Source organism: Heloderma suspectum, chromosome 7, assembly GCF_057233095.1.
Source record: "Heloderma suspectum isolate Gila_16-S chromosome 7, 16-S_ref, whole genome shotgun sequence".
In the NCBI taxonomy this organism is placed as follows: domain Eukaryota; kingdom Metazoa; phylum Chordata; class Lepidosauria; order Squamata; family Helodermatidae; genus Heloderma; species Heloderma suspectum.
This window is the reverse complement of record NC_139464.1, coordinates 54,594,066-54,613,042: the sequence shown is the minus strand read 5'-3', so window position 1 is coordinate 54,613,042 and position 18,977 is coordinate 54,594,066. Positions and strand designations below refer to the sequence as shown.

At 42.7% G+C, this 18,977-nt stretch overlaps 1 protein-coding gene across 5 annotated transcripts in view; it reads left to right on the top strand.

The window, feature by feature from the left end:
- The first annotated feature begins 5,263 nt into the window (after nt 1-5,263).
- Nucleotides 5,264-18,977, top strand: part of PLEKHG7 (pleckstrin homology and RhoGEF domain containing G7) — a 39,147-nt gene continuing 25,433 nt past the window's right edge. For 3 of the 5 annotated variants that reach the window (XR_014784365.1, XM_084810273.1, XM_084810274.1), the window contains exons 1-7: nt 5,377-5,467; nt 7,954-8,638; nt 11,597-11,622; nt 14,308-14,444; nt 16,324-16,364; nt 17,521-17,622; nt 17,881-18,030. Coding sequence is in view for 4 of the 5 variants with exons in the window: in XM_084810273.1 (XP_084666399.1) it covers nt 7,976-8,638; nt 11,597-11,622; nt 14,308-14,444; nt 16,324-16,364; nt 17,521-17,622; nt 17,881-18,030 (1,119 nt within the window). In the remaining variant the exon portion in view is untranslated. Of the gene's footprint in view, nt 5,468-7,953; nt 8,639-11,596; nt 11,623-14,307; nt 14,445-16,323; nt 16,365-17,520; nt 17,623-17,880; nt 18,031-18,977 lie in introns of all 5 variants that reach the window. The other 2 variants (XM_084810272.1, XM_084810270.1) reach the window with 2 other exon arrangements.

The following is an 18,977-nucleotide window of genomic DNA, read 5'->3' as shown; positions in this document are numbered from 1 at the left end:
CCTTTTCTTTTTTCAAAGACAGAGAAAATGAGAGAGAAATCACTGCGTGGTCTAGGCAAAGCATTGGCTGATTTTTGACTTGTCAGATGTAAGGAGACAGTACATGTCCTTCTAGAGAGGAGGAGGGATCCTGGGAGAGCTGAGAACTCATCCTTCACCAGGGCCTCTTTGACGTCAGTATATGGCTCACTTCTCATTACAATAACTCCAGATAGATTTATCTCATCTTGAAACTCTATAAGTTTGTCCCTGAGCGTTGTCTTGTTGTACTTGGTGGGATCTTTAAAAAGCTTCAATGCTGCTTTTTCATTGGGTACCAGACTAGCTGCCATGCTGTGCTAATACTTTCAGACCCAAATGTTTCTGGTAGCTTTGCCCCAATCAGGTCTCTGTTAAAATCATAATAGGGCTTTTTTTTGGCACCACCATAACATTAACAACTTCATGTGACTTGTCAGAAAAGAGGTTCCCATGTTCTAGAATGATCTCCTTCACCTTGCAAACATTGGTAAACACCTGGTGAAGACTGAAGTAGCAATGAAGTCTGTGGGGAGTAGAGGGATGAGAAATGGGTATACTTGATCAAGGTCTGGGATTCTAGAGGAGCATGGACTTTACTTTTCGCATTGTTATCTGTCACTTTTTTACATTGGCTAACAGAATACAACTTTTGCATGACTGAATTTTTGAATTGCACAAATGTTCTTTTAGAACTACACCTTTTTCCTGGAACTGCACATTGTGTGTCTGCTTGCTCATTTTAAAAGCTCTGCAATACAAAAATGCATTGGGGAAAAGTGGTGGACATATAGAAGTTCCAATAACTAGACAGTGAATTCTACCACTAAAGCCTGTTTACAATTCAGAGACATTTTATAATTATTTAAATGTGCACAATCTAATTTTAATCTTCCTCAGTTATTATACATTTTCAGTTGCTATGGTATTTTTTTGTTTTGTTTTCTTTTGTTTTCCTTGGCTCATACTAACTGCTTTGAAGGGAATGCCAAATTAGTCTTTTTGCTGTATAGTGCTGAATATCCAAACACAGAGCAAATCCTTAAAACAATAAAGCTCATTAATTCTGCTGCCACTGCTTTGTATGTAAACACCAGTAACACACTGTAGCTTATGGTATATGGACTCTAATATTTTATTTTAATAGAACAGTTTAGGTTATGTACATACACATTTCTGTTTCCTAGATGATTCCTTTCCTTTTGGCTCAACACGTCACCTCCTGTTTTTAATTCCCCTTCCCCTTTCCTCCCAGAGACCTTGTGTGTCTCATCTGATATGGGCTGAAAGGCTGCAGGCAGAGACACAGGGCAGGTTTGGCTTTGGATGACCATATCTCAGCTTAAGACGCCAAGCTATGGATGGGCTTTTTGGCCATGCATGCTGTGGGACTAAACAAACCAAGAAGCACAGTTTCCCATTTTGTCCAAACCCCAAAACTATAGCATCCAGCTTCAGAATCAGAACAAGCCAAATTTAAACCATGTCCACCCAGTTCAGACGAAATGGGAAACTATGGTTAATTGAAGACTTTCTGGTTTTAGAGTGGCCAGGTGTCCTGCTTTGACAGTCCTCTGTTTTTGATTGCTGACAGAGGACAGCTCTCTACTTGAAAGTGTCCTCTGTTTGAAGAGGCATCCAGTCCAAGGGCTTCTCTACATTAAGCAAAACTCCTGCATCCTTACCAGGGCTTTCTTCTTCTGGAGTCTTTCCAGATTTACGATGGGCTCCTTTAGATGGTGAACACATGATTTGGAATTGAAAACTTCCCTTCTTGGCAATGCTCTATATGTTCAATGAAACACCACCATCTAGTGGCTGATTTATAGCACTATGACTGCCGATATCACACCATTTCCTTTTATTACAGCTTATCTCCAATCTTTTTGAAAGTGGGATAAGGGGGGAAAGTGTGGGAGACGTCCTGGTGGTTGACGATGTTGTGTAAAGGACCTGCAAACTTCCGTGAGTGACCAATCACAAGCGTACAATTAATCACTCATGTAGAGAAGCTCCAAGTCTAGTCTAAAGTCAAAGAACCAAAGAGGAACAGCAAGAGCCCTGAAGTTGCCCATCCACAGTTAGCACCTGGCAGCAGATGGAGCAGGCACACAGGTTACCTGGTCAGTCTTTTCCACTATGGGGAGATACATTGTATTTCTATTTAGATTATAGGTAAAATTTCTAAATGTGCACCTATACCTATAGATTTACATATGCAAACGTTAAGCAAATTGGTGTCCTCTGTAGTCCTCTTTTTTAGTGATGTGTTTCTCTCTTTGGGGGCAATGTGTAAGCGGGCACCCTTCCTGGTTTGTCTGCCAGCACACATGAAGGGGCTGCATGCATGGCCAAAAGGTGATTTTGTCTCCATTAAAAACCAACAACAATGTAATTTTTTTCTGTATATGTAGGGAGTCTCCCAAATATGCAAAAACTCTTCCTTGTTTGTGGGTGGACCTATTTCACTTCCTGACTGGTCAGCATCATTCCACCAAATTTGCAATTAGAGGAAATTGTTAATTATATATAATCACCTTTAACTCATTTTAAAATGGAAACAAGGGATTCATCATTCATTCCCACAGGTGTAAAGATCTCTATCCCTTGCTGATCAAGGAATAGCACCACATTTTAAAAACTTTGTCTAAAGATTATAAGCCCCCCACCCTTTGCAGGTGAAAAAGCAGAGTCAGTTGAGATTGTGTAATGCATAACTTGCAGGCACAGTCCTAATAATATAACATATGTAAGCATTGTACGTAATTCGTTTTTCTGAAATGTCAGACAGGCTCGAACATCAATTATTTTAAAAATCAATCAAATGTTATTTTTTGTTTAACTGGAAATTCTGACAGCTGAAGCTTTCTGCTCCAAGCATCTGTCAAAGGTGTTTTAATGCTTAGGGCCAGCCCAGGCACATCTGAAGTAGCTGCAACGTTATACAGTATTTATAGGAGCCAGTCCCTAAGCAAACAAGCATAGGTAGCTATGCTGTGAGCAGCCTGAAGGCTTATATTAGTACAGGGACATGAAGAAATAGTATAGGTCCCAATCGTCTGATTTACTAGTGACAGCTCTCTTTTTTTTCTTTTCCTTTTTTGGGACTTGTCCCTTGTAAATCACCTTCCGCATTTTCCCCCTACTTTTGACGCTTTGCCTTGTTAGATTTTGATTGTGAGAGTTGCTAAACTTGTCATTTTTCAAGATTCAGCTCCTTCCCCAAGATCTCTAGCACTTAAATCTTGGGATAGAATCCAACTAAAGCCCTACTTAGAGGAGACCCATTGAAATGAATGGGACATACATTAGTCATGCCTAACTTAAGTCCAATTCATTCCAATGGGTCTCCTCTAAGTAGGGCTTTAGTTGGATTCTACCCTTGCAGTGGGGGGTGAGACATCTTGCCTCTACTGTTAGCGCATGGGAAAGAATGCTAAGGCACCACGCAGTGCACAGCCCAGCTTTCCCAACTTGGTGACTACAACTCCCATCATACCCACCCAGCATGGCCATTGATTGTGCTAGCTGGGAGGTTATGGGAGTTGTATTTTCTTTCTTTTTTAAATGTATTGAAAAATACTTTTAGGCTGCCTTTAAGGGTAAAACCCTCTCAGGGCAGCGTACATGATTTAAAAAAACATACAAAATGATACAAATAGGCAATAAATATACAATAAAATAGTATAAAACACTATAAAAACAAATTTCACCAATCAAACCTGCAGCCCACGGATTATGGGAAACAGTTGGGTCTTCAGGGCCTTCCTGAATACCTGCAAAAGAAAGAGGGCGAGGAAGCCTTGATATAAGCTGATTCCATGAAAAACACAGCTGGCCATTGGTCATGCTGGCTGGGAGATGATGAGAATTGTAGTCCAGCACATCTGGAGAGCACCAAGTTGTCTGCCGTTTCTTACACTGCAGCTGCTGAGATATGTTATACACTGGAAGAAGGAATAGTGGCGTGTAATATGTGTGCATTTGGAAACCATGTGGCCAAATCCATAAAAACAAATAGGAGAATTACCAGTAGTAATGAATTCTATCAGAGTTGTTCCATTAGTAAGAACAAAATGGCAATATTTAGATAGTACCTTCCAAGTGTTCAAGGTATGTCATGTACTTTATACCCAAGGTGAGATCTGAAACACAGGAATATCCTAGCTCCCTACTCAGACTCATCACCACTACGAGTGTTTCTATGTGTTTCTGCATGAGGCTTGTATTGTGTGCTTGTGATTGCTCACTCACAGGAGTTTGCAGGTCCTTTACACAACATCATCATGCTCCAGGGCCTCTCCCGTGCTTTGCAACCATTATCACGTGTGTGTTTTTTCCTAAAGAGAACAGTGTGGCATTTTTTTCTGAATTATAAAGCCCAATGTAAGTTAACTGCACAATTCCACTATACCACAGCACTACCTAGTGGTTGAATAATGGAACATATAAAAAGGCAGAGAAAGAAAACCCACAGAAAAAAGCACATGCAAAGGAGCCAATCTTAATCCCCCAAAGAATCCTGAAGGAGAAGCCCTGGTAAAGGTGTGGGATAAAAGCCTCATGTAGAAATGCCCTACAGAATCTCTAGTATAATATGCTGGTTGTGTCAATCAATATAGTGGGTTAGGTGGTCTAGCTAAATAAACACAGCATTATCACAAGCAAAGAATGTTCTACCAGTCTGTGCCATCAGCAATATGAGTCATGCTTATGCATACGAGATAGCTATTTTCAATGGAGTTGGGGAAATTTTGTGTGTTAGCATCATACTGAAGGGAGATTTTATAAAGGAGTTTAAAGGGAGGCCTTGAAGGAGGATTTTTAAAGGATGTCGTTTTTAAGGGCATGGGAAACTTCTTTGTGCTAAGAGACAGCAAGGAAAAGTCACAATGGAAAGGTCGAGCTGTTCTCGTTGTACATTTATTCACAAAGGCAAGGCACAGTGGCTAGCAAATCTCCCAAAAAAAGATGATTCTCAATGCTCTTTCATCTGTTTTTGTTTCTCCCCTAAGTGCAGCTAACTTGCCAAAACATTGATCCCCAAATCTGGATAGAAAAATTAAAAACCGGGAAGCAAAAGGGAATTAAACAAACGTTTCTCAAGAGCAAAGATCATCAACTATATATCAAGGCAGATCACATTACCTTCCGTAAACTAGCTTGTTACCACTTCCCTCTGGACTGTTGAGATAAAGAAATCCCATGGAAACATACAAAGAGGAAAAACAAGTTCTCTATTCTTGTATTCAGAAAGAAGGCTTGGGAAGAGAAAGGAGGAGTTTCCATGCTTAAGGCTAGAAGGGAAGTAAAGCTACCAGAAGTCTCAGCAGTTGCTCTAAGCTTATATATCTTGTGCGGGATGTTAACCCCATGGAAACAGACAGTATTAGTGAACCCCATGGAAACCGACAGTATTAGTGATACCCTTGCATCTGCTGTTTAAATGGTAAGTAATGAGCTAGAGTGAGTAGCAGAGTGTTATCAGATCACACTTGCTGTAACTGTTGTTATTGTCTCATGCTTCTATTTGTAGAATACTGCTAATTAGCTTTTGTATGTCTTTTAGGTTCATGGTGTAAGTAACTTTCAAAATCCAGTAAAATTAACGTACTTCAAGGTGATGTGCAATACCATCCTATGCACATTTACTCAGAAATAAGCCCCATAGTGTTTAATGGCTGCAATCCCTAAATACACTTACTAGCTAGTAAGTCCCACTGAAGCGAAGGGGAGCTGATTTCCGAGCAAGCATTGTGTTTGGAGTGAATTTCAGAGGGCAAATTTGAACTGGGGCATTCTGGATGGGTAGCTTAGCCCTAACATGCATGTTGCTGCCCCAAGCATGTGCAGAGTGCCACTCTCTGCCAGGGCTGAGTCTCCCCAACCCCATCTGCAATTAGGGTTTGGTTCGTCTTTTTCCCAGTGTTGTTTAATCTCCCCCCGGCCCCATCTCAAATCCTTCCCTCTTCCCCCAGGCTGCTGGGCTCTGCTTCTGTGCTCGCTCGCTCCTCACAGGCCAGCAGAGACAGCTGCTTGCTTGCATGCTGAGGACTCTCCTTTCCCCCCTCAGTGTCTTTCTCCTCTTCCTCCTTCCCTTCTTTGAGTGGATTTCAATTCCAGGCTCTCCCTCTCTGGCTGCTTGGACTGATGGACAGAGCCAGCCTGCCTGCCTCTGTGCATGGCTGGAGCTGGGGCTGCTGCGTCTCCTTCGATCTCTGTGGAGGAACACATGGCTGCTAAATGGGTTTCCTCTATCTAGACAGGAAAAAAGAAAGAATGGAGGAGGAAAACGAAATGAAACCAGAGAAGCACAATCCTTTTGCCAAGCAGGTTTGGGAGCTGCAAAAGGTTGATTCCTAAAGGGAAAAAGTTCCAGGGTTCAGGGTTGCTAAGAAGTTGCTAGCTTCAGCTGTTGGGTGGTATAGACATTAAATAAATAAATAAATAAACAAACAAACAAACAAACAAACAAGACTTCTCCTCTGAGCTGACCTCAGGCACTGAGGGAAGGAATCTGCAAGCATGAAATCCATGCCGCTTATTGTGCGGGGAGGCTGTTTTTCACTGCACTCCTACAGAGCTGTGCAGCTGTGAATAACTACACAATGTACTGGTAAACCTGCATTCCCGCACATGTGCACATGCGGTTACCAGACTTGAAAAAATCAACTTGAAATGGCGGCGTGGCCTCCCGCTTCTCCTGCAGTTGCAGCACTGTGTAGCGGCTTGTGGCACAGGTTCACGCTATAATCACAAATGGTGAAACACACATGGCCTTTCAAACTCCTACTTCTCCTGCAGTAACACTACGCTTTAGGGAGGAACATGGGAAGCTGCCTTATGCCGCGTCTGACCATTGGTCCACCTCACTCAGAGTTGTTGACTCTGAGTGGCAACAGTTCCCCAGGGTTTCAGGCAGGATTCCTTCCTAACGCTAACGGTGGATGCCAGGAACTGAACCTGGGATCTTCTTTACGGAAAGTCTGTGGCCCCAAATACCATCATAAACACAGTGGAAACTGTGCTGTATTCATTAAGGCAGCCTTCCCCAACCAGTTTCCTTCCAGATGTTTTTGATTATAACTCCCATTAGCTTCAGCCGGCATGGCCAAGTGCTGGGAGTTGTAGTCCAAAACGTCCTCAGGGCCCCAGGTTAAGAACATAAGAAGAGCCATGCTGGATCAGAACAAGGGTCCATCTAATCCAGCATTCTGTTCACACAACGGCCAACCAGCTGCCCAAGGGAACCCACAAGTAGGACATGAATGTAATAACACCCTCCAGGTTGAGTGCCCCAGCAACTGATGTAAAGGTTAGGGAAGAGTGCATTAAGGTGTGCCCACAGAGCAGTAATTGCATTTGAAAAAAATAACAGGCACAGTGGGGGCTCAGAAAGGAAAGGGGCTCCAGTGTGGATCCCACTTTAGTCTGCATAGAAGTGCGACCTTTGTGGTTTTACACTCAATAACCCAATACAGTGCCAGGAAAATATCAAACTGAATCCATCCCAACTAAATGGTTTACACAGACTAGATATCCTATATGGATACAAGGGTATAAAATGGTACAGCATTCAGAAATCTTCAACTACAAAGCTTTTATGAACAATTTTAGGAAGCAATTCATTTTGAGCAACTTGGTAACAAAAGAAGATAACAAGTATGGAAGAAGGAGAACTGCTCATATTAATATCTCTGAAAATTCTGTACTCCACTGTTTTCTGGAAAGCATTTTTGATGTTGACTATAGAGTTACTTCAGAGAAATGAAGACACCTCAAATAATTTCCAACAGCAGTTGAACAGTTGTTCAACAAAGCTGTAAGGTGGTATACAGTGTTTTGAAAACAAATGGTAAAATATATGATTTTAAAGTAAGAAATGTTTACTGTGAGAAAGAAAGCTTTACTCTCATTTCTTTCTAATGGCTATAGATCTTTCTGCTGTGGATAAAGGATGCAAAAAGTGGACTGTGAATTTTCTTTTGAGGTGGAGGAAGTAACTTATATAGAAGAACCATGTCCTATACTTCAGGGGACTGAACCATGGAAACACAGTTTGAATTTGATAGTAAAGAGTGACACAGGAAACACTGACTTCTCATCCTGTGACACCCCGGCCCCAACAGGCACAGAGATAAACATGTGCCTTAACAGCATCAGCAGAAGGCGGGGCTTTGGTGATGATAACCCACACCTACTGAAAATTCCATCCATGGAGCATGACGATGGTGACATCATACCTTACCAATTTGACAGACATGCTCCAGGAAGGATTTCTACTTCTCCAACTCTGAGGAGGCTGAGAAACAGTAGACCATCAATTGCTCAAGTATTTCCACTCCAGGATGGCGCTGAGAGCTCAAGAGTGGGTGAGCAGATGCTGAAAGCTGACAATTTTCTTCCCGTTTGTCAAAGTCATCCATCATGTTCTCAGCGTTGTAATTCTTCCTCATACTCCACACTGACCCCAAGAGAAAACTCTACATCAGTTGAACCCATATCAATTATACCACAACATAAAGATGATTACAGTGATGATCAAGCACTGGAGAACACTGGGGGCGGCAACTCTTCTTTCCTGTCTGAAGGAGAACACAATTCTCAGGTATGTGTTCAGGTAAGTAATGGCCAACAACAAAAAGGTATAATTTTTCCTTAGTTTGGTTTTACTGCTCAGAGTTTACTAAAGGCATATTTATAATTTGGCGTATTCACACTTCCTTTCTGAGTAGATGTGAATCTAATTTTTCTGACATCGTTGTTTCAGACAAAGGAAGGACTTGTGACTACAGTCAAACTTTTGCAATGTGGGGAATAACCTTGAGTAGGTTATCAAATGACCTGGGTCCTGGGTATTTCCGGAAGCACCTCCTTCCACATTACCACCACCACCTCAGTTTAAAATCAGCTAAGAAGGCCCTACATTTTGAATTCCATTGTCTTTGGAGGCTAGATTAGCCTCTACAAGAAGCAGAGACTTCTCAGTTGCTGCCCCAGAACTTTGGAATGGCCTTCCACAGGCAGTGCATTTGGTTCCTATTTTTCAGGTGTTCTGTAGCCAGGTTAAGACTTTTCTGTGTCAATGTGCTTTGAGCTGCTATATTTGGTTAGGTGCTACTGCTTTTTGTTGTGTCAGGTGGTTCCTATTGATTTGGATTGCTTTAAGTTTATCGTATGCATAAACTGCTTTGAAATCTTTGTGTATAAAGTGATATATAAATTTCATAAATCAATACATAAATATTACAGCCAAATCCTTTTCCCTTGTTGTATCTGCCAAGGCATAAACTTGAGATTTGCACTATAATAACTATTGTGGCCTCTTGTCACAGTTCAGATGGCAAGAGCCATGCAGCTTTGCCCATTTCAAATATGAGACCTCTGATGCTACCATTTGATCATGCTATCCATTCAAGAGCCTAATTTAGCCATGTTGGCTTTGCCTATGAATGAAATTCAGAGCGCAAAACAGAAGATGTTAAGACAGAAATGAAGGTGCGTTGTTTAAGGTGTGTACAAACTTAATTCCCAGTTTAGTATTTCCCAAATGAGAGCCCACATGCTATTTCAAAATGCTTCTAACTCAAGGGCCAGACTACATGTGATACTAAACGAGTCTGTGTGAGGATGTGTGTCTTTACTAAACACATGTGTACCTGTTTGCCTATCAAGTGGGGGTGTTTGTTATTTACTTGCTCTCTGATACCGGGACTGAGCCAGGCGAAGGGAGAACTGCTTCAGACCACAGAGCACAGGAAGGTAAGGAGGCAGAGGGGAAGTGCTGGTCCTGTCCCCACCACACTGTTTAGTCTAAGATGTTTTGGGGGTCTTTAAGCAATTTATAGCCGAACACCCACCTGTCTAGTTCGGAACTTAGCTGCATGGGTCAGTCCTTTTAGAAATGCAAATAACGGCCTCAGTTAGAGCGGTCCTCCCAATGCAAAAAGAACCTTGGGCTGCTTCATGCTTCATTGGGACCATGGCGGGGGGGAAATGGCTAAACTCCCCCTCCTGCCCCCAGTTCAAAGGCTAAACTCCACCTGCTCCCGCCCCCAGTTCAAAGCCTGCTTAAGACCCCTGTGGTTATTTGCATCTCTCAAAGAATTCACACAACTGAAAGAGACACATTTAGCAGCACGTGCAGCACTAATAATGCTGGAATTTTTTTTGCTCAGAAAAAACCTCCGGAGAGTTTTGATTCTCTCCTAAAACAGCCGTGGGCAGCGCAATCGTCTGGTGGTGGTGTGAGGGGATAATTCCATGGCACCTCCACCACTTCCTAAGCTCAGCCAGTAGGACCTCTGCTTATGTGGGTTCTGTCTGTGGGGCTTAATTAGGGTAAAACTTGTAAAGATATATGCTGGACAAAAGTGTCTTTAGCAAGAATCGTAATTCTACAAAAACATACAGCACTTGCTCTAACACAAATAAATGCAACAAGTAGTAATTCTGAGTCCAAAAAGAAATACTGAATTCTTGCTTGCAACTTTGCAGGTAGCCAGTCCCAAATGTTTCTCCAGTTCCTCAAGATGCTGGACACTTCAGGAGTCCTTTGTAGATACTTTAACTCCCCACTACAGGGCAACCACAAATGGCAGCTTATAAACTGTACTTTCAAAGTCTTGGCCCTGCAAGAACAATGCAAATGCAACAAGTACTAGAGATACGAAAAATTATGCCCCATCCCCTTGAATTCAGCTATATGCAAAGCAATGAAGGCTGGTGGCTCCGATGTCAGTGGAGCGGTCCATCCGCTCCGGGTTTCAGTCAGAATTCTAAAGGAGCTATTCAAGCTGCTTCAGCACCTTGGATAGCTCCTTTGGAGTTCTCAGTGGTTCTGAGTGAAACCCGGAGCAGATTCACTGCCCCAGTGGAGCCACCAGCCTCCACTGACACAAATATCAGTTGAGTTTACCTTATACAAGGTCATAAGGGGCCATAATTATTCATCAGTTCTCCAGCATTCAATTTCCCAGCAGAATAAGCTGACTCTTTTCCTCCTACCCCTCCCACTCAATGAGGACTCTTCCCCAAAGGGACGAAACCAACCAGTTCATAGGGGTTATACCAGCTCTCGGTGGCCAGGCTGGAAATGGCAGGGCCAGATTTCACCACCACCACCACATGAACACCAGTGGGAGGGCTGGCATAGTTTGGGGGCCTTTGGGGGGTTGATTGGGAACAAGAGGGTATAGCATCCTGAGGAGCCTCAGCCACTCCAGCACATCTCCAACACACCCCTGGAAGGTCCTGTTTTGGCCCAGCACTGCTGGTGGGACCTTCACGGCCACAGAGCTTTTCACAGGCATATTGGGGGTGAGCGGGGTAACCCTACCATTGTAAGTACCATCCTGGTGGAGGGTCTCCCTCTCTGCCAGCAGAACAGCACTTACTCTGCTTTCTATGCTCCTGTCCCTGCCGGCCAAACGTCAGCTGTAGGATTGCACCCTTCACTGAAAAATTATTAGCATCCAACATGTTGTAGTCCTTTGTGAAGCAAGAGCATATGCGGTGCAAAGTGCCAGTCTTATTTTCTTTCCTAAAGAGTAATGTGCAATGCCTTATTTTATTACAGGAACTGCATCTACATAAACCTAGTAGGTATGTATGGGTTTCTAATCATATTCTTTAAAAAGAAAGGAAAGAAAAGAAACAATGTATTATTTTACATTTTTAGTGAAGTCAAATGTAAGTGTGCTATATTCACTGTACCTAGCAAGATCCGTTCTGTTTAAATTTAGGGAACTACTTCTGAAAGGTCCTATCCTGAGTTGTTTAGACCTGCCTTTGTTAGTGAGACCTGCTTTACAGGTTGCATATTGGCTCTTCGGCATGCACAGCTGTTCTTGTCTAGCCTTTCAAGTTGAGTTGTAAGAGCAGCTACACAACAGCTTCAAATTGCTAGTAAGCCTTGTCCTCTTGAAATCTGATCCTGGAAAGCTGATCCTTATAGTAGGAATAAGGAACATACAATGTGGTCCATTTCGTTTGGGTTTTTTGTTTTGCTTTTTGTTTGGAAAAGAAAGTTCTTGTATCAAGAACTTGATCATCAGCAAACAGAAAGGTATGCATACGATAGCCATTCTGGAGGGAGACCTGCGCAAGCACAAGGCATGAGGGGAAGTAATACTGCATACATAAACAAGCAAGACTTTTATATAGATTGATTCTCCAAATTTGGGAAGGCTTTAGTGAACACAAGGACCACCATGCTGGGTAAGACCAATGATCCATTTTCCCATCATTCAGTTTCCCAGCAGTGGCTGGTCAAATGCTCCAGATGCTTCCAAGATGGATCATGATGTCTCTATCTCTTCCCTGATGTTAATCCCCTGCTATCTGATGGAAAGAGGTGTACTGTCTCTGAAAATGGAAGTTAAAGATTAAACCCCTGCCCCCATTTATTCCTTCTACACAGACAAGCAGCAGATAAATATCCTATTTTGAGCTGGTATATAGTATCAATGCATGTTGCAAAATATCATATCATAAGGAGAGGGGCCATAGCTCAGTGTGGTAGAGCCCCTGCTTGGCATGCAAAAGGTCCCAGGTTCAATCCCTGGCTTCTCCAGGTAGGGCAAGGAAAGACTCCTGCCTGAAACCCTGGGGAGCTGCTGCCGGTCAGTGTCAACAATACGGGGCTAGATGGGCCAATGGTCAATATAAGGCAGCTTCCTCTGTTCCTACCCTAAAGGTTTTATACTTAAACTATGGAATTTATAGTTAAACTATGGAATTGGCTACCACAGGATGTAGTGATGGCCACCAATTTGGATGGCTTTAAAAGACGGTTGGAGAAATTCATGGAGGAAAAGGCTATTGATGGCTACTAGTCCTGATGACTATGTGCTACCTCCAGAACCAGAGGCAGTGAGCCTATGTGTACCAGTTGCTGGGGAACATGGGTGGGAGGGTGCTGTTGCGCTCATGCCCTGCTTGTAGGTTCCCAGTCGACAGCTAGTTGGCGACTGTGTGAACAGAATGCTGGACTAGATGGATCCTTGGTCTGATCCAGCAGGGCTCTTCTTATGTTCTTCTTATGTTCCTTTGGTCTTGTTCAAGAAAACTGAGATCCAGTGCAGTGTAGTGGTTAGAGTATTGGAATAGTCTAGCTTTCCCTGACCTAGTACCTTCCAGATGAGTTGGACCAATGGCTGAGGGATGATGGGAACATGCTAGCATGCTGGCTGGGGATTATGGAAGTTGTAGTCCAACACATCTGGAGGGCAGCAGTTTAGAAGGCTGGACTAAGACCTGGAAGACAAGGGTTCAAATCCCCAGTCAGCCTTGAAGCTCACTCAATGATCTTGGCCCAGTTGCTATCTCTCAGCCAAACCTCTCTCACTAGGTTGTGTGAAGGAAAAGGGCAGGGGTGTGGGGGAGAACCAGGAGCTCTTTGAAGGAAGAGTGGGATATAAATGTAATCACCACCACCACCAATGTGATGGAGTTGGAAACAGGATTGAATTCAGATAACCCTCTCATTCATTCATTTATTTATTGTGGTACAATCAATCAGTGTGATGAGCGTTCCTGAATCTGTACAAGACTGAAAGCAGGACTATACAGCACATTGGGAACATTAATCTTAGTTGTGGGCCACATTTATCGAACACTTTGATCCATCCAACAATCAACAAAATGCATTATTTCTAGTCAATCTTAGAGGGGAAAACAGAGTATAAGATGTCACATAAGCCCAACAGTTTCAGAAAGCAGCAGGGTAACCTGTTTGTGACCTGAGCATACCTTGTAACAGAGGGTGTGCAATTTCACTTGGTTGTTAAGGTTGACTAAACACAGCACATATTTGCTTTTTCCAAACCTTGAACAGTACTGACAATCAACAAATCTACAGTTCTGATACTCACTGTGTTTCAATTCCTTCCTGTTCATTTGCAATATGAATTGTCTAAGTGTATATGCAAGCAGTCCTCTATGGTTATTTGAGTAGGCTAAATTAATCCATTACATTAGTCGTGTGATTCGGTTATCACATGATAATCTGAACATGTGAAACTACTGTCTCATGATCATTCACCATAGGCCATTGTCTTCTAGCATGCAAGGTATCTGCACAACAGTAGGAGCAAAGCTATCATATCACTTACACATGTGACATGAAATTGGCAATTGTAATACTCAGGTTATGAATGCTGGGATCTTTGGGTGGAAAATAAAGTCAAGGCTTATGTTTTCCTATTTCCTTAACTGCGACTGTCTCCTCAACCCTGAATATCCTTTCTTGGAAGTAGTAATGCTCAAATGTTTGTGCTTCCCTTGCAGTCTATACAACTCTGCAGAACGCAGGCATAGCTCTGTGGTGGTGAGTTTGCCTGGACTCGAGATGTTCCCAGGAGACCTGCTGATATCAGACAGCGCAGCAAAATTCCTGTACCATTCAGCATCACTGCAAAGTTCAGGTCAGGGGGGGAGAGGATATGGATGGGCCTTAAAACTAAGAATAGCTTATGTGGCTTGTGCATTGTTGAGCCTTAGAGCTTTTCTACACATGGATGTTAATCAGCTGTTAATCCACCATACCTACTTTCAGTTTCATCACAGAATTGAGATATGAGCACTACACAAGGAGTGTTTCCTTCCCTGCTTTTCCACTACATAATCTCTAGGTTGTGCTGGTACAGCAGAATAGCGCAAATACACATGAGGAAATTGCACTTCCTTTCACTTTCACAATTAAATGCTGCATTTTCTCTGCTCTAAAAGAATTTGCCAGAAGTGCTAGTTAGACATGGAAGCAAAACTGGCAGGTCACAACATTGTCTAAAGAACCCATAAATAGCCATGACAAGCATGCAATAATTGCCTCATGTAGAAAAGGCCTTAGTTTGCACCAGTACTAAAGTTTGGCACCACTTGGCTTCATCATAAGGAATGTTAGTAAGATGAATGGCTCTTCTTTAAACAGGACTAACATAGCACCCCAAAAGAGTCTTACTACAATGCAAACAGATGTTGGATAGTTGGGCTTCACAGTACAGACTTCACAGGTTGAATGTGCATTGGAGGGCATCTAAAATGACACTTACCACTTACATCATCTTACATGCAGACATGACCTCTGTAATTGGATCGTACCTAATACTGAATGAACAGATCCAGAGCAACTCCAAGGCTTCCTTTGTTCTTCTTCAGTGGCATAATTTACAGAGGAGCTCCATGTGATCAGGAGTTTCCCCCACTGACTTATACTGTGAATTTCTCCATTTATAAAACACTGAAGGGACTGAGGGAACCCCTGCTTACAGAGTGCATCTTTGACCCCCACACAATGTTGGGTTAAGGCTATCATGTGTTGTGTCTGGCTCAGCTATGGGCATGCCAGTTTGGATCCTAAGACAAGTTATCTTAAGAAGTTCATGGAAGCAAAATTTCCTGTCCCCTCTTCCCCACTGCAGCCACCTGCAACAACACATACTCTCTCTCTCTCTCTCTCTCTCTCTCTCTCTCTGGAGGGTCAGGGGGCCCTCCTGATCAATAGTGGAATGGGCTACAGGTGGCTGCAAGGAGGAGGAGATTATCTAAAAGCTTGTCTACATGAGGCTGTTAATCAGCTGTTAATCCACTGTATCTACTTTTGGTTTTGTCACAGAGTTGAGCTCCAAGCATGACACAAGGAGTGTTTCTTTTCCTGCTTTTCTGCTACATAACCTCTAGGTGGCACTGTGGTATAGCAGAATATTGCAATTACACAAAAAAGCATTTTCTTTTGGTTTTACAGTTAAATACCACACTTTCTCTGCTCTAAAAGAAACTCACCAAAAGTGCTTTTTAGACACAGAAGTGAAACTGGAAGGTCATGATGTTGTCTAAAGAACCTGTAAACAACTATAAGCAGAGAATTAGGAGCACAGAATAAATGCCTTATGCAGAAAAGCCCTAAATTAACTTATTTTCAGTTCCAACCTCCATTTTGGGCTACCCCAGCAGCAGCCTCCTGTGCTCCATCCTCTAGTGTTCAGGTGCTCCCCAACATCTCTAGAAAGGCCAGCTGGGGGTGGGTACAGCTGGCTGCAGGGGAGAGGAAGGGACAGGAAACTTTCCTTCAATTAACTTATTTTAGGATCCAAGGCACCCCCTCTTCCAAGCAGCTATATACAGTTTCTGTCTACCAGAGCAACATTCATAAGAATTTTAGGGGCAACACTATCTCTATGCACGTAAATGCTATTGAAATAGATATCACTGTCTTTATTTTGATTTTGATGGAATCAAATTTTCTGTGGGAGACCTTTTGCTCATTTTAACTAACAATGCCCTTCCTTCTGTTCCATACCTTAGAATCCAAAAAGCCCTGGTGGCCATTTGCTAAAAAAGGAACTGTGAGTATCCTGCAAGTCCCATCCCTCCCCTCCTAATTGATATTGCTACAGATTAAAAAATCAAGCCATTGGTTGGTCTGCAACAGAAGCCCCCTTGGCTATTTCTTAGCATTTCTCTTCCTGCCATTTTGCATGTGTTCTATACACAAAATCTCTGCCCTGTGTGCTCCTTCCCCTGCATGCTTCTTAAGGAAGTTGTTTGAGGATGCTAGAGGACAGGGTTTGGAAGGTTATTTTAAATCATCACAAATGGGCCAATAAAAAGTTACATTCAAAGAACAATTCAGCTGATGCTTGAGCTGAGGCACAAGGCTAATGCCGACATCTTGGCCGCCACTGGAGTTCTGTGCCCATGCTCCAACTATGCTATAAGGACATACAAGCTGTGCCACAGCAGGGCCTTGCATGCTCTAATTTTTCACTCTGGCATCACAGGAGTCGGTGTACTGCCATGCCCAAGATGGATGATTAGGATACAAACTCCCCACTGTAATTAAGGTTCCAGTTGAGTCATTCTACTGCAGTCAACAATTTAGGAAAAGGTCCATACATATTATCAACCAGGGATGGATAGCCTTCTTTCTGTGGAGGGCTGCATTCCCTCACAGCTATCTGTTGGGGGGCATATGTTGGCAGTGAGCCGGTCTAACGTCAGCGGTGGGCAGTGCCAGAGCCAAAGGTGGGTGGATCACCCCTTTTCTCTTTCTGCCGTTCCCTTTTTTCTCTCTTTCTGCCACCCCCTTTTCTCTCTCTCCCTTCCCGCCTAGCAGGCTCCCTGGGAGGGAGTGATTGCTCTTGCCACAGGTCTGAACTGATCGTATGCAGAGGGCTGTTGAAATTAGACTGAGGGCCACAAGAAAGTAGGCCTAGGGCCACAGGCTGCCTAGCCATGATAAACACAAAGTATCGGTATCAACATCTTTCACTGCAGCAGCATGCATATTTTTCCCTGCTGGTATTGACTGACGCACTAGGTCGCTCTACTTTATTTTGGATCTCTGTTTCAAATTGATTATCAGTGATGTTACCAAAAAAAACAACACATGTACTTTTATGATGCCATGCATCATTGAGAAAGAATCTCCAACCTTCTCCCACATTTAAATGTATGACAATGGATTTCACAAATTAACATGCAAGTTCTATCTTTAAACAGAATAAAGACAAACAAAAACAAATATCAGACCTGGAACACTGTCTTTCTACTGTAACCATCAAGATGTCAGAGTGTAGTGGCTATGAGTTTCACAACATCAAGGTACAGAAACATTTCCACCAACAGATCTTTTGTATTGATCCTCAATTTTATCCTCCTGTTTTGATTTACCTTAACTATAATATCCTGAGTACTAGTAATTTCATTATTATACTGTATGAAGTTTAACACTATAACAAGGATAACCCAAAACAAGAGTACCTAGGACCAACCATAGTTTCAGTGATTAGAGGCAAAGAGCCCTTTGTACAGGAATATGCATGAAGGATGATGTAGAATATTTGTATTCTCAACTGGCAGGATAAAACATGGCATGAAATCATGGAGGCACATCAGTTTGAGCCAAAAGTCAGTGGTGATCATTTAGACCCAAAGAAGAATGAAGCAGTATGGGAACTTTTCACAACTGAATGCACGTACTTACTTGACCATCTTCTGGTTCTCAAAATGGTACGTTTGAATTACATAACCATTTCCTCACCTGTGGCATGGCAACAGCTGTCTGCTCATCTATGCGGAAGATAGCTTCCCACAGCCATTTGTTCCTAAAGGAGGTGGCTTTTTGCAGTCTTTTAAGACAACTCAGCACATACTCCAGTGACCAATCAAGGAGAGCCTGGCAGGCCTTAAAGATAAGGTCAAAGATTAAAAAGTGCATTGAAGCAATCACCAGTGGCACCCCTGGTCATCTCATGTTAGGAAATAAGATCACATGAAACTGCAATAATAGTCTTAGAGAGTCGTCTTATGTTCCAATGATAGTTCCTGTCTTGCATTTTCAACTTCAGTTTCACAGTCCTTAGTGTAACTGAGTTCTTTCACTATAATGTCTTCTTCTGCTTTCACTTCTGCACTTGCCAGCTGTCTTCTAATCTATCATCAGAAATCAAAATATATACATGCAGTCTGAGTAAAAGAATCCCCACACTTACTGAAATGGGGAAGTATGTTTAGTTAGAGGTAGAGCTTCCTCTAGAGCTGAAAAGCCTTGAGAAAATCCCATGCTACTCTGAAGTGCTCTCACCATTCCCTTTAAAGTCGACATGAGTTCTATACAATCACTTGTTATATATCAGGCATGGGGAACCTCTGGCCCAAGATTCTCATATGCCCCAAGACAGGTCCTGATACAGCCCACAAGGAGTTCCCGTCTGGCCTGTCAACTTGTCCACCACCTCTTCCCTGGCACCACCCCTTATATCCAGGTTCTGCCCTTCAAAAAACAAAATTTCTTTTCTCCAAGAGATCAGAGATAACATATTTTTCCTGCTTTCACCCCCTACTGTGCTGCATTTAGGCTTGGGGAAAATCCCTATTGGTGCAAATGGAGGTTTTTTTTAACAACTTAATTGCAGCATGGGGGGGATTTTTGGAGGGGGGTCATTACTGGTGGGAGG